Source organism: Sinocyclocheilus anshuiensis, unplaced genomic scaffold (assembly GCF_001515605.1).
Source record: "Sinocyclocheilus anshuiensis isolate Anshui unplaced genomic scaffold, SAMN03320099.WGS_v1.1 scaffold3499, whole genome shotgun sequence".
In the NCBI taxonomy this organism is placed as follows: domain Eukaryota; kingdom Metazoa; phylum Chordata; class Actinopteri; order Cypriniformes; family Cyprinidae; genus Sinocyclocheilus; species Sinocyclocheilus anshuiensis.
Genome location: NW_015542592.1, coordinates 12,631 through 26,025, shown reverse-complemented (window position 1 = coordinate 26,025; position 13,395 = coordinate 12,631). Strand labels below are relative to the sequence as shown.

Below are 13,395 nucleotides of genomic sequence, written 5' to 3'. Positions count from 1 at the left end.
ATGATGACAAAGCTGAAAACATATTCAACTACATTTCATGATTTGTTGCTTGTGATACCTCCCTGAATTGAGGTTTTGCAGGGTGGGATGCCTGAGACACTCATATGACATTCTTGAAAAATAGCATTAATTTCTGTAGAGCTGGATATTTTAATAAGGATCAAATGAGTGAGTTCAGCTTTGAGAGAAAACATCTTTCACAAACATCTACATGTCTGTCTCTTTTAAAGTGTTTATAGTGTATATAAGTAATTGTATTTGTAGGGGTTATTATAGCACAATTCTGGAAACCTGAATCACCATGTGTTATTGAGTAAGAACTTGCCAAACTTCAGCAACTGAGCAGCACTGCTATTTAATACATCAAATAAAAAATATTTAGTGTTGAATTACATTAAATGTTTCCTCCTGGTGGAATGACCAGGTTAAAAACCACGATAAAAGCGTCTGCTAAATGACTAAATGTAAATGTAAAAGTTAAAGGGGTCATATGATGCTGCTAAAAAGAATATTATGTTGTGTATTTGGTGTAATGAAATGGATCTGACGAATGAGCGGCAACCACATGTGACGACCCCGGGCTGGACTCCGCTTCGTCCACGATGAAAGTTGATGTGTTCCCTCAGCGACCAGCACGGATCAGCTCTAGGCATGACGAAGCGGATATTGTCCTCTTTTGGAAGACCAAACAAAGTAGTTTCGCTTTCACAACGAAACACAGCGTCTTCACGACATGGCGGCAGCGGCAACAATACTACAGCGAGAATAAAAGTTACGCCTTCTTTCTTTGCGTGAACATTTGGGCGGCGTTATGCAAATCTTCCCACATAGTGACGTAGATATGTGGGGGCGTGTTAGAACGAGCCGTTTTAGGTAGGTGTGGCTGACTCTGAACTTTTATAAAGAATATCTCTTTGGATTTGAGACTTTAGTCTTTGCAACTTTACAGATCTTCTTTATGCACCAAGAGCTTGTAACACTCCAAAGAGAAAGGAACAATTGAAATCGCATCATATGACCCCTTTAAAAACCTTTTTCATTTTGGAGTCAGATGAATTAAAGAGGTAATGTATTTAGGAAAATATATTTAATCTAATATTGTCGCGTAAAAGGAAAGACGGCATCACGCAAGAATCCATCTGCCGTGCCATTGGCTGCCGTCGTTGGACCAGTGGGCGGACCTTACACGCCCTTGATTTGTGTTATGGTAGTGTGTTGTCAAGAGATGCTGTTTCACAGATCTAATATACTGATATATACTACGCACATGCGATTTCTTTGCCAGCTGTTTACATTCACAGACAACCAACTGTGTTTATGTGTACTTTGTGTGTTTCTGACACGACCTCTTGTGTATTTGTGATAGTTGACATTGAGGGTGCGTTCACACTAGCACTTTTGGTGTGCACCCGGGTTTGATTGACGTCAGAGTTCGGTTCGTTTGGATGATGTGAACACCGTCTTCCGAACTCGGGTGCGCACCTGCGAACCGTACCCAAGTCCGCTTAAAAAGCGTGGTCTGGGGTACGGTTCAAGTGAACTCTGGTACGGTTCGCTGCTGATGTGAACGCAATCATACCAAATCACGGAAGTGAACCGCTATTAATGACGTATTATTTGATAAAAATATGTTTGTGTGTGTGTTTCACTCACTTTCCTGTCGAGCGTGACTGACGCGCTGCAAGCAGAGAGCTGTATATCTCATTTCTGTTCGCCTTCAGAGTACTTTAGAGCATTTGCAGTACATTCGTAAGGCAGACGTAAGTGCCGTTATGTACTGAAGCGTTGGAAACAAAACCAACGGTTCAAAAACATAAATATAACATTGAAGAGAGCAATGCTACGCATTTTGCCGTCTTCTCCTGCACCATCGTTACTAAGCAACGGGGTAAACAGCTGCTGGCTTGATGCAAACGAACCGCGGTTCGGACCCAAATAATATAATGTGAACACAGTCCAGCACAGTCCAGGGGGAGCGGGGAGCACTCGAACTCGGGTTCGGACCAAGCAATCGAACCAAGTGTGAAAGCACCCTGAAAGAGCTGGCTTTCTGTGCATGCGTTTTTATATGCGTGTGCTCAGAAAAACATATTTCAGATGTTTGGCAAAGCATTCTGGGGACACCTGAGACTTACATACAGCTTATAAAAAGAGGCATAGTAGGTCCCATTTAAAGCTCCCGTAAAATAAGAAACATTAATAAAAAAAATTTTTTTTCATTTATAGGAAAACTCCAGAGCTTTCTGTGATGTTCAGCAGGTGTAACTGGTGTCTGGTAAATGGCAGCAACTCACACCGATTATATTTTGGACGCTTACTATTAACTTTTCTGTAATTCTTTTATTGCATACATTGCATTATTATCTAGTATAAACGGTTACATTTCATTACTTCACATTATATTTTTTACCCTTTAGACAGGATCTCACACAATTTCTTTGGTAGTTCTTAGTATCAGCACACGATTGAACGACGTGTATTTAAATATGTATTTTACATATTTATTTATATTTTATTTTTGTGCGCGAGTGAACGGGACTTTTATTTTGGTGTGGCGATGTAACGTCATAAGACTGCGCCGCGCTCCGGCAATTTCTTGTGATTCGACTGAAGGCAGGTTTGTGTTCTTAAGCGTTTGAAGTGTTTAAATTAACGCAATCCATCTAAGCACAATTTAAAATCGTTTCATTGTTATTAAGTGTAACACTGTAATGCCTTATCTACCATTAACGCGTGTTATTTTGTGTGAGTAGAGCGCATCCCGCACATTAGAAACAGAAAGGGTGCGTCCTGTTTTGTAAAATCAGTTTATCATAAACAAGTTGTGGTTAATCAGGTCATCAAAGACCATTAACTATCATTCCTACTGCCTTACAGTGCACTGAACTAGTGAGCTGATTGAAACACACCCAGAGACTTAGTTTGCATTGTTATTTATTTATTAATTTGTTTTTCTGCTAATTATTCTCATCTTAAACACACAGAGATCCTATTACAAAGATGGCGTTTATTAAAGAGGAGACTGAAGACATAAAGATAGAAGAAACATTTGGAGTGAAGCTTGAAGATACTGATGAAGATATAGGTTGGTTTTCATTCTCAAAGCTGAACTCACTCATTTGATCCTTATTAAAATCTGCAGAAATGAATGATATTTCTGAAAGATGTCATGTGAGTGTCATAATTAAAGTGGGTTTATTAGACATGGAGCGGGTCTCTTCAAGTGGACAGACATGAGATCACATGACCATGTCATGCATTAAATTGCTAAAAATAATAAGAGAGTTAGCCCAAACAAATCAATGATGGAGTGTAACATTAAATCTAAAATAATAATAATAAAAAAACATTAGAAGGAAAAAAGTTTTGAAAGGCAAACCAAAAAATATGACCAATCAGCATTGGCTGTCTGTAAGTGATTGAGTCTCATCTTTGCATATGGCATCAGTTCTGTATGTGAAATTCTTTTGAAGACGTTTCCTATGCGTTAACTACCGTATTGGCCCGAATATAAGACGACCCTGATTATAAGACGACCCCCCTTTTTCCAGATGTACCTTTTGGAAAAAGGCTTTTTAAAAACCAAATCTAGTTTTTTCTCAGTAAAACACATTTTGTCTTCAATTATTTTCATATTGCATATTTTTCCTAGTTTAATTTTTGTTTTGAAAGTATGGTAAAAACTGGTCAAATGTACCAACAATCACATTTAAAAAATATACACTTTTTGATATACCATAAAAAAAACAAAAACAGGTAGCCCATCTGAATTAGGACATTTAGGCTATCCATCTAATAGTAGCCTACCAAAATCTTATTAACAGTAGAAGTTAAATCTTACTGTAGTCTTCAAATCTGGGTACTGTCTTACGTTTTAAAATCACAAAGGGAGTTTGGTCCCATCAGGCTAACGTGACAGTCACGACTCATGCAGCTGTAAGCTTTTCTTTTTCTTTTGTTTTTACTCGCGATCTTTACAACACGCATTACATTACGTATTTCACGGCACACTCGTTTTATGTATATTTGGCGCTACCTATTGTTGTGGGTGTATTATTGACATGTCAAAGTCTAGACCCTGAATATAAGACGACCGCGTTTTTTCAGATGTATTTCCAAGAAAAAAAACATCGTCTTATATTCGGGTCAATACGGTATTACAGCTGCCAAGAATTAAATAAGTGCTTTATACATTTCAGGCTAAAACACATCTATCCACTGATAAGTATAGACCGTGTCATTGAAAATACATGGATATATACAAATAGCGTAACATTTAAAAAGCATAACAACTGAACATCTACAATTTGAACTAAAATACTGCAACCATGAACGAATGAAAAAGCATATTTTTCAATTAAAGGGAACTCTGAGAATTAGTATGGGCTGCTTTTGGTGCTTTTGGTCATTTTGTGTTTCAGTCAGTAGTGGCTCCTGACCGTAAGTGTAGGTGGGGCAGATTCCGGGCCATATGGCTTGTAATAAACTCAAAGCTTATGGTTTTTATAGTCTAATCGCTGAACACATGCACATTAGGGGTGTGAAAATCGTCACTAGTTTCGCGATTCGATTAAGATTATCATGTCAACGATTTGATTCAATTCGATATCACAGTGCATGACGATTATATCAAATTTATTTTGTGCATTTTTATTAAATTATATAGGCTAAGCAGGCTGCTTTTTAAATTATTTACAAATTAATAATAATAATAAAAATAATTTAACCTTTACGACATATCAGATGTTTTGTCCTGCTCTGAAAACATAACTCAATTTCATATCATAGAAGTATTCGGAGGTGCAAGTGCATTTAACCGCAGCCATGAGCTTCAGGAAATCAAACACACCACGCACGTGAAAGACTGTCCGTGCACGAGTTTCATGCATCTAATACGTACTGCATTCCAAACGGCAGAAATTAAAGGATAGCTAAAGTAAAACACTGAAATAGCGGCGGGTGGAAGCACAAGTCAAGCAATGCGCACACGTCTCAGAGCGCGCATATGTGCATTGAAGCCAGCCGCGATTGTCTCTAGCGCACATACTGTACGTGCCAATATAAACTTGTTTTTTCCAAAAATGTGCCCAGATCTCGGATTTAAAAATAGATAGTGCATTTTTTAATACTCGTGTGACAAGCGCGTATGCGAATGATGTCAGTAGGCTATAATCGATTACGCCTATTGATGCAGAATCGTCCACGTCCGCATCGCGATGCATCAATGTAGTAATAGACCATAATTGATTAATTAATGCTGGGTGGTATGACCAAAAATTTATATCACGGTATTTTTCAAAGTTCTGCCTGTTTCACGGTACATGACGGTATTTTTTTTTTTTTCCATGCATGACTGGGTGTTAACCACATTTTCTACTGATTGAGAGGAGATACTGCAGTATATTGACTTAGAAATAAATTGTCATTTTAACTGATCTTAGGACTGGTGGTGGTGCTTTAGATATTGTTTGTCATTTAGTGTTTCTATAAAAAAAGTAAAAAACTAAAAACAACACTGATAAGATAAATAATACTACGAATTCTTCTACTAATAACAATATAAAATGCACTAAGCATTGACGACCTACTGGGTTCATGAATATTAATCACGTTGTGTGCGTTCGCTCGAAATTGATTTGCTAAAAACAAAACAGGGACGATGATAGGTGAGCGCCTGCCAATGAGATTGCCGATTGCGCATTAGCTCCGCCCACTACCGCAGAACCCAGCAGTTCTTAAAAGCTGAAGAATTCCAAAGGAACTTCGTTGTTTTGACAGGAGAATGCAACAAAGAATATCGTTTACATGTAGCGTGTCAATTCTGCATGTTATGTAAGACTCTCTCGCTGTCTTTCTTTGCGTGTGTGTGAGACAGCGATGGCGAGGTGTGTGCCGTCACACTAGAGTTTACAGTACGTCAAACACAGGTGCGCTGCGCATCCATTCAGATGAACTGAAAAATAGCACAGATCACAGAGAATGAAACTCTGTAGCGCTCTGTTAGTGTGTTCGGCGAGTGAAAATATCTGTGCTAAACTTATATTCAGCCTCCATCTCACACAATGGTGAGTAGAATCTGAGAATTTATTAGCCAGTGGCTAATATTAGACATCATTTAGTCGCCCGAAGTGAAGATTTAGTCGCATATGCGAGTGATTTACTCGCATTGTAGAGAGTTGTTTCACCGTCCAGCTTAGTAATACAGCTGTGCCCTCAACACAGTGAAAAGGAATCCCATCGCGCCATGCCGCGTTCCAAACATTGTTTAAGCGAAAAATAATCACCGGTATTTGGTATGAACCGGTATACCACCCAGCACTACGATTAATTTCAACACCTCTAATGCACACACACTTTTGGCAGAGATCTAATGTCATTACGTTATAATGTTGATTGACAGGCTCGAAGTGCACACAAATAGAATACCATAGAATAATTGTCTTAATATTGTCTCCGAAAGGTGATTTTAAAATGTTACAAGTTGTAGTGGAATTTGAAAATGAATATCATGTCTCATCTCAAAACAAAACAAACACAACAAAACTATATAAAGGATTTTCACGTGAGCACATTTAAACTAAATTATTAACACTTTCAATCATTTATTCCATGGTCTGTCTGAATACTGGATTCTGATTGGCTGGCAGGTATGCAGTAAAACCGTTTAATGCACAGGTAGTTCCAAGTCAGTTTAATCACTGTTCTATATTAATGCGCTGCTTTACTGATGCACACTAACCAACACACATCACTCGCACACAAACACACACACGCATGCACAGAGATAGGGAGGTCGGAGATTGCAAATTGCGCTTCGCACAAACATAAACTTGTTGTTAACGCTTCTCCGCATTTTTTATTAATAAAATAGCCTAGATATTAGATCGCTAGATTATATTAGCCAATGAGGTGGTAGAATCGCTGTTTTTGAAGTAGCCTAATTAATTGTTTGTAGAGCAAGCCGCAGGTAATGCATCTCTCTCGATCGATCGATAATTAATTTAAATAAATGCTATAATTCATTCAAATAAATGTGATCTTACCGCACTATTTCATCTCTGTGTCTGATTTGAAGAGGACGGAATGCTAGCGCTCACAAGCCGTAACTGACGTCATTTGTACCGATTCGGTCAAATATTGCGCTACAAAGAGCAATACTAGTTTTAACTTGTCTACAACTTGGCAATGACCATGAAATAAGCAGGATAATCAACGGCTTGCCGTGCATTAAAGGATTTTAAATGCACTTCGCGGAGGCCACCACTTTCCGCTTCGGGTGGTTCTTGGCCTCCACGTCGTGCATTTAAAATCCTTTAATGTACGGCAAACCGTTGATTATCCCTTACTTAAACCACTACTCCACATAGGACAAACAGATATGCCAGCTAGTAACTGACCTGATGCAGACACATACAGCTAAAGCTGACTGATATTATCTTGGTCTGGAGCAAGATTAGGTCATGTGAAAATAAGCGGGGCACTCTCAAAACTGCCCAAATGGCTCTCAATTAGAGTGTGCTGCAGTTCTACTTTTCACCACAGATTTACAGTGTACAATTTGTGGGGCGCTGTTGAGTTTGTGAGGACACCAGCACGACCGCCCCACTTAGTTATCATTTTACGTGCCTGCCGAAGCTTGCGATGACTTTTAATATATCCTGTGCATTTTATGACTTAACATTGTCAAGAAAATCAAAGAAATATTTGTTGCAGAATGCTGAACACATTTACAGTTTATAAAATGTGTATTTTTTTTCTATTTAACAACATTAACTTAAAATAGTGAAAGACAACTTGTCTTTTTGATCACGTCTTTAATCAGATAGCATGTTTTCTTGTGTGGCTGGATGTTGGGCTCATGAAGGATAATCAGTTTGTTTTGATTTTGGCAAATCAGTTTTGATGAATGCAAATAAAGACTGTGAAAAGGAATTGCCATTAGCACAAGTGCCACTTGCTGTGAAGCAAGAGTGACTGAACGAATTGTCTAGAAAGAATGATTAATTCTCCCTTTACAGTTTATTTGTATGTTGTCATACTGCATATACAAACTGAATCCCGGATGGCTTTCATATGGTGATCTGACAATTTTATATCATGATCAATCTTGAAGACATCCACAACCTACTTTTCAAGCAATTCATAGAGATTGTGAACTTTTATGTCCGCATAATAATGTTAAAACCACAGCAGTGACTGCCTACTAGATGACTGTGACTGGCCAAATTAAATCATACATCTCTATAAGGGCTTTCACACTGGAGGAACCTTTTCATAGTTCCTAGAACTATTGGCAGAAGTTCCCACTTTTTGGCGTTCACACCACAGGAACTAGGAACGATTTTAGTTCTAGGAACTCCATTTGGAGAAGCTAATTTTGCTCAGAGTAGGGTCTAAATCAGTTCTATAGGAACTACAAGTGATGAAAGTTTAAGCTGATTGGCCAAATGCATACGAAACACCGGCTACACGACATTTTTAAAAAGATGTGTAAAAATATTTACTACACGAATACGGAAAACAGCGATAACCGCATTTACCTGTTTGCAGTGTTGTTCTTTTCACAGCCTCGATGATTTGTAACACTGCAAGTTGTCATAGAAAATTTAATCTCTTAGCACAACTTTTTGCTCTTTCAGTTGCGTAAATTGTGTGTTTACATTCCATCTCTGTTATCATGAAACCGCGCAACACACAACAAAAACAGCTCAGATCATGGCATCCTCCATTCACCAGTTGTTAACGTTTGTAAACTCCTTCAGAGTTCCTGCTGCTGGTGCGAATGCAACCAGGAAAATGGCCAGAGGGAGAAATTGGTTCTCTAGGAACCACCCTGCTGGCTAGTTCCTAGAACTATGTGGTGCAAAAGCCCCTTATTATGTGTCTTTCATGTATGGTGACACATTTGAAAAACAGTTTAACATGAGCTAGCTGTAGGACTGTGTGATAAATAAAATTTTATAATTTAGTCCAAAGAAAGAACTGAATGCAAGAAAATTACCAACCATCTCATATTTTATATTTTTAATACACTCCGTTAACTTGGAAATTTGTGTTTCTTCAAACTGTGAGGAAATCCAAAACTGTGTCATCGGTGTATCAGTGAAGTCTAATGATAATGTCTCTCAGGGAAAACAGAGACAAGGAGAAAAGTAGAGGGCCTAATACTGAGCCTTGCGCCACTCCATACTTGTGTTTGATGATTCTCTTCATTTACACAAAGTGGTCATAATCGTATTAGGACATAAACTATATTAATTTCTTGTCCACAACTGCCTATGTAATTCTCAAGCTATCCATGAGAATGTTGTGATCTATGTTGTGATTTATGTTGTGATCTATGCTGTCAAAGATCTAATAGCTCTAGAAGAAATATAACTTTAGTAAGCACAGTTGCTGTTTTACAATGGGGCTTAGATCCTGACTGATATCAGGACATCTGCAAAACTGAACATTGTTTAAATAACAATATTTTTTATAATATATAAGACCAGGGATGCCCCAAACCCACAGTTTTTAGCTCCAACTCCAACTGAATCAAGGTCTTCAAAAATTACTAAATAAACTACAGGTAGGTATGTTGGAGCAGGTTGAATCTAAACTCTGCAAGACTGTGACCGTCCACAAGCTGAGTTTGACACTCCTTAATAAATGGCAGGGTTATTTGGGCCATTGTTACTCTCTTCTGTTGCTTTTAAACAGGATTTAACTTGTATTTGTCTCTTTTCATCCTAGACCTGATGGCGCTGATAGAGGAGAGTAGAGATCGGTATAAGAAACTTGATTGCAGTACTGGAGAAAAGTCTTTAAGTTGTTCACAGACTGAAGAGACTTCCTCACAAGAAAAAGTTCAGAAGACTCGAATTAGAAATCGTGTCATCTGCTCAGAGTGTGGAAAGTGTTTCAGTCATCAAGGAAACCTTAACGTCCACATGAGGGTTCACACTGGAGAGAAGCCGATCACCTGCCCTCAGTGTGGAATCCGTTTCACTCAGCAAGGAAACTTTGATAGACACATGAGAGTTCACACCGAAGAGAAGCCTTACAGCTGTGAACTGTGTGGAAAGAGCTTCACAGCACAACTAAGCCTTGACTATCACATGAACAGTCACACCGGTGATAGGCCGTTTTCATGTGATCAGTGTGGAAAGCGCTTCAGCCATAAAGCAGCCGTTAATAATCACATGAAGATTCATTCAAGATTGGAGAGTTTTACATGTCGTCAGTGTGGAATGAGTTTCACAGACCCAAGTCACCTCAGGAATCATGTAATAACTCACACTGGAGAGGAGCCTTACATGTGCGATCACTGTGGAAAGGGTTTCACAAACAAAAGATCCCTCAAGGTTCACATGGTAATTCACATGGGAGAGAAACCTTTCGACTGCCATGAGTGTGGAAAGAGTTTCAAATTTAAAGAAAACTTTCAGACTCACATGAGCGTTCACAGTAAAGCAAGGTCTTACACCTGCCCAGTGTGTGGAAAGAGTTGCAAACCTAAAGGAAAACTTAAGCTTCACATGAAGCTTCACACTGGAGAGAGACCTTAAATGTGTATCCAGTGTGAAATGTAGTACACATCAAAAAGCCTAACACAAGCAACATTTGCAAGCTCATTCTGTGACATTGCCATGTTCCTCAGTGTGATGAGGTTTCCAAACACCAAATTTTTCATTGACTGAAAGAGTGACATTTCTTCCTCTTTGTGGGTTTCCTTTTTGTTTTGAAATTAAAGTATTAAGAGCTGCATCCATGTCTACGCTTCCTCATCTGCCTGACCATGACTCTTCTTTATCTGCACATTTGACTGTCAGCATCTATTTCATGCACAAATATATATATATATATATGTATATGTATATATGTACCTGTTTTGTAAATCCTATGCATTCTTCAAGATACGGACCGGTTTCAGCTCTGGATCATCATGTTTCTCAACTACTTTACTTACAAACATTGGCCTCTGCAACGTTGCCAACTCTCACGTATTTGGCCAACCATATTAACAACACATCTCAATATAATCTGCTTATAATTTTCTCCCACCAGCATGGGACTTGTTTGGTTTGACACTGATATGTTATCCTTGATTAAACTGAAGTAAAGTGGCAAGATTCTGCACCAATACAGTCTCTTCCTGCATTTCATAAAATGTCTATTACCAAAATCACTTTCAAGTAAAGTCAGTTCACTCAGCGGCCATATTTGCATATGCAAAGGTTTAAGGATGCCCACACTCCATAACCCCCTCCCCCAACCAACTTATTCCAGTTAGCTTGATATATTTGAAAGTTTCTTGTTTTTTTTTTTGGAAAATGTTGACGACTGATCATTTGCAGGATGCCTTGAATATTTACTAGAAGCAACATGAATACATTTCAGCTTCCCTAAATCGCATACCTGAAATTGCAAAGAACCACTTCTTCGTTTCATCATATTTTGAGTCAGTATAAATTGCAGGGTTTGCTTTCTGACTGAGCAGATATTTTTTTGTCTTGTTTTTTGACGATTTCTGATCTCTAACCCAAAACTGAAGTATGTCTCTAGTGAACAGCAGTGTTGGTATCCAGGCACTCTCCAACTTCACAGGTGCTACTGTGAATCCCCTTTCAGAAGAAACAAAGGATGGTCATGAACTCCATGTATTTAATATTTTGCCATTGTTAGGAAACAAACATTTCCTGGAGCTGTCTCGCTAAAATGTTTTTGCAGTGAGCCATTTGTGGATATGGACGAATTTCTAGATCCAAGATTTGATTATGATTACACAGATTTAAAGGATTACTTGACGTGCATGCGTGGGAATGAGCCGTACAAACGCCACTTTGGGTGGAAACGTATTGCCATCAAGATCTTGGATAAGTAACCAGATGGAAATGCCTGGTTGGACACAGATTGATGGAGGAGTTACTCAGTGGATTGCGAGTGGCCCGTCTCTTATCATGGAACCAGCATGAACAGTGCCAAAGCCATCATTGAGTCTCATTACATACCAGGCTCTGGACAAAGGTACGGCAGAGGAATCTATTCAATGTATGACATAAACGAGGCTGCTGCTTACAGCCACACAGTTACATGTGAAGAGACCAGAATAACCTACGATGTGCTGCAGAACAGAATCAATCCAAAAATTAGAAAAGTGTGTGCCAAAAAGGAATACTGTTTGATCGAGATTCCTGCAGGAACCTCATCTGATAAAGAGAGAGATCATGGAGAAGTCAATTCGTTCTTTTGGAATTCTGTTTAAACAGCTGGAAAAGAATCTCAGAATCTCCCAATGAGGGGCTGTGTATGGACACTTACTGCTTGAGGAGTTCTTATCCGTCTTTATAATATTATTTTATTCAGTGTATTTCTCTTATTATATGTTAACTGAAGGGTTTTGCCTTCAGTATTTTTTTTCTCTTAATTTAAAGGAGGATTTAAGCAACCTTTAGTATAAAATATATATACACACACACACGAATATACTAAGATACATATGCACGAATGTTGATGACCACTTTGTAAGCGCAGATTTGGTAGAATATCTTTATTTGCACTTTCTGATTTTAAATACCAGAAAAGAATGAGCTCTGACTACTACAGCACGTAATTATAGCATGTGTTAGTTCTGACAGTTTGAGGTCATAACCAGTGGTGGAAAGTAACAACTTACAACTACTTTCATTACATCTTCTGTACATTTTTATTTCTTTTTTTTATTCTACTTTTTGAGTAAAGTTAAATTGTGGTACATTAATTTGAATAAACATTAGTTTAGTACATTAGTTTTCAACTTTACTACATCTATTTTTCCAGGGTGTCCGCGGGTCCTTAAACAGTCTTAAAATGTCTTAAATAACGTTTTCCTAATATAAGGCCTTAAAAAGTTTTAAAATGTCTTAAATTCGGATTTGATGGGTCTTAAATATTTTTGGTCACATTACCGCTAAAATATCGTCAGAACAAATGAGCGTAACAGCACACAAACTCAGAAGAAACACACTGAGGTAAAAATTCAGAATGTTTAGTTTATTCATAACATGATATAGTTAAATAACACCATGACAAGTGAGCTAGTTTACTCAATATTCTCACGACGCAAAAAAACATTCAAAACACTTACAGAGTGCACGCATTACGTGAAGTCTAGTGCGCTCTTTCACTGCATGATTCAGTCTATTAAAATACATTCAGAATGATCACAAATTCAAGACATGGGTGCAGAAAATGTGTATATTTATACCACTTCATATAGTTAATCAATTTCACACAGAAGATTGCCCTTTTTCTCCAAAAATTACCATATACAAATTTAATATTGATTTTTTTTTTTTTTTTTACAGTTCAATAAACTATAAGTTCTATTAAGAGACTTACGTTTTAGACACCATATTGCCTGTTTTTGCACTA

The 13,395-nt window shown here is 38.0% G+C and overlaps 1 protein-coding gene across 1 annotated transcript; it reads left to right on the top strand.

The window, feature by feature from the left end:
- Positions 1-2,542: 2,542 nt before the first annotated feature.
- On the top strand, positions 2,543-11,599 carry LOC107694460 (gastrula zinc finger protein XlCGF7.1). The gene is made up of 3 exons (XM_016494155.1): positions 2,543-2,617; positions 2,985-3,085; positions 9,736-11,599. The coding sequence occupies exons 2-3, from the start codon at positions 3,001-3,003 to the stop codon at positions 10,548-10,550; spliced, it is 900 nt and encodes a 299-aa protein (XP_016349641.1). The 5' UTR covers positions 2,543-2,617; positions 2,985-3,000; the 3' UTR covers positions 10,551-11,599.
- The last annotated feature ends 1,796 nt before the right edge of the window (positions 11,600-13,395 follow it).

Bases quoted from the DNA above. Each gene is read 5' to 3' on its own strand.
- LOC107694460 (XM_016494155.1), top strand. From the start codon at position 3,001: ATGGCGTTTATTAAAGAGGAGACTGAAGACATAAAGATAGAAGAAACA. The intron at 3,086-9,735 runs GTTGGTTTTCAT...TTTTCATCCTAG, and splicing joins AGATACTGATGAAGATATAG to ACCTGATGGCGCTGATAGAG.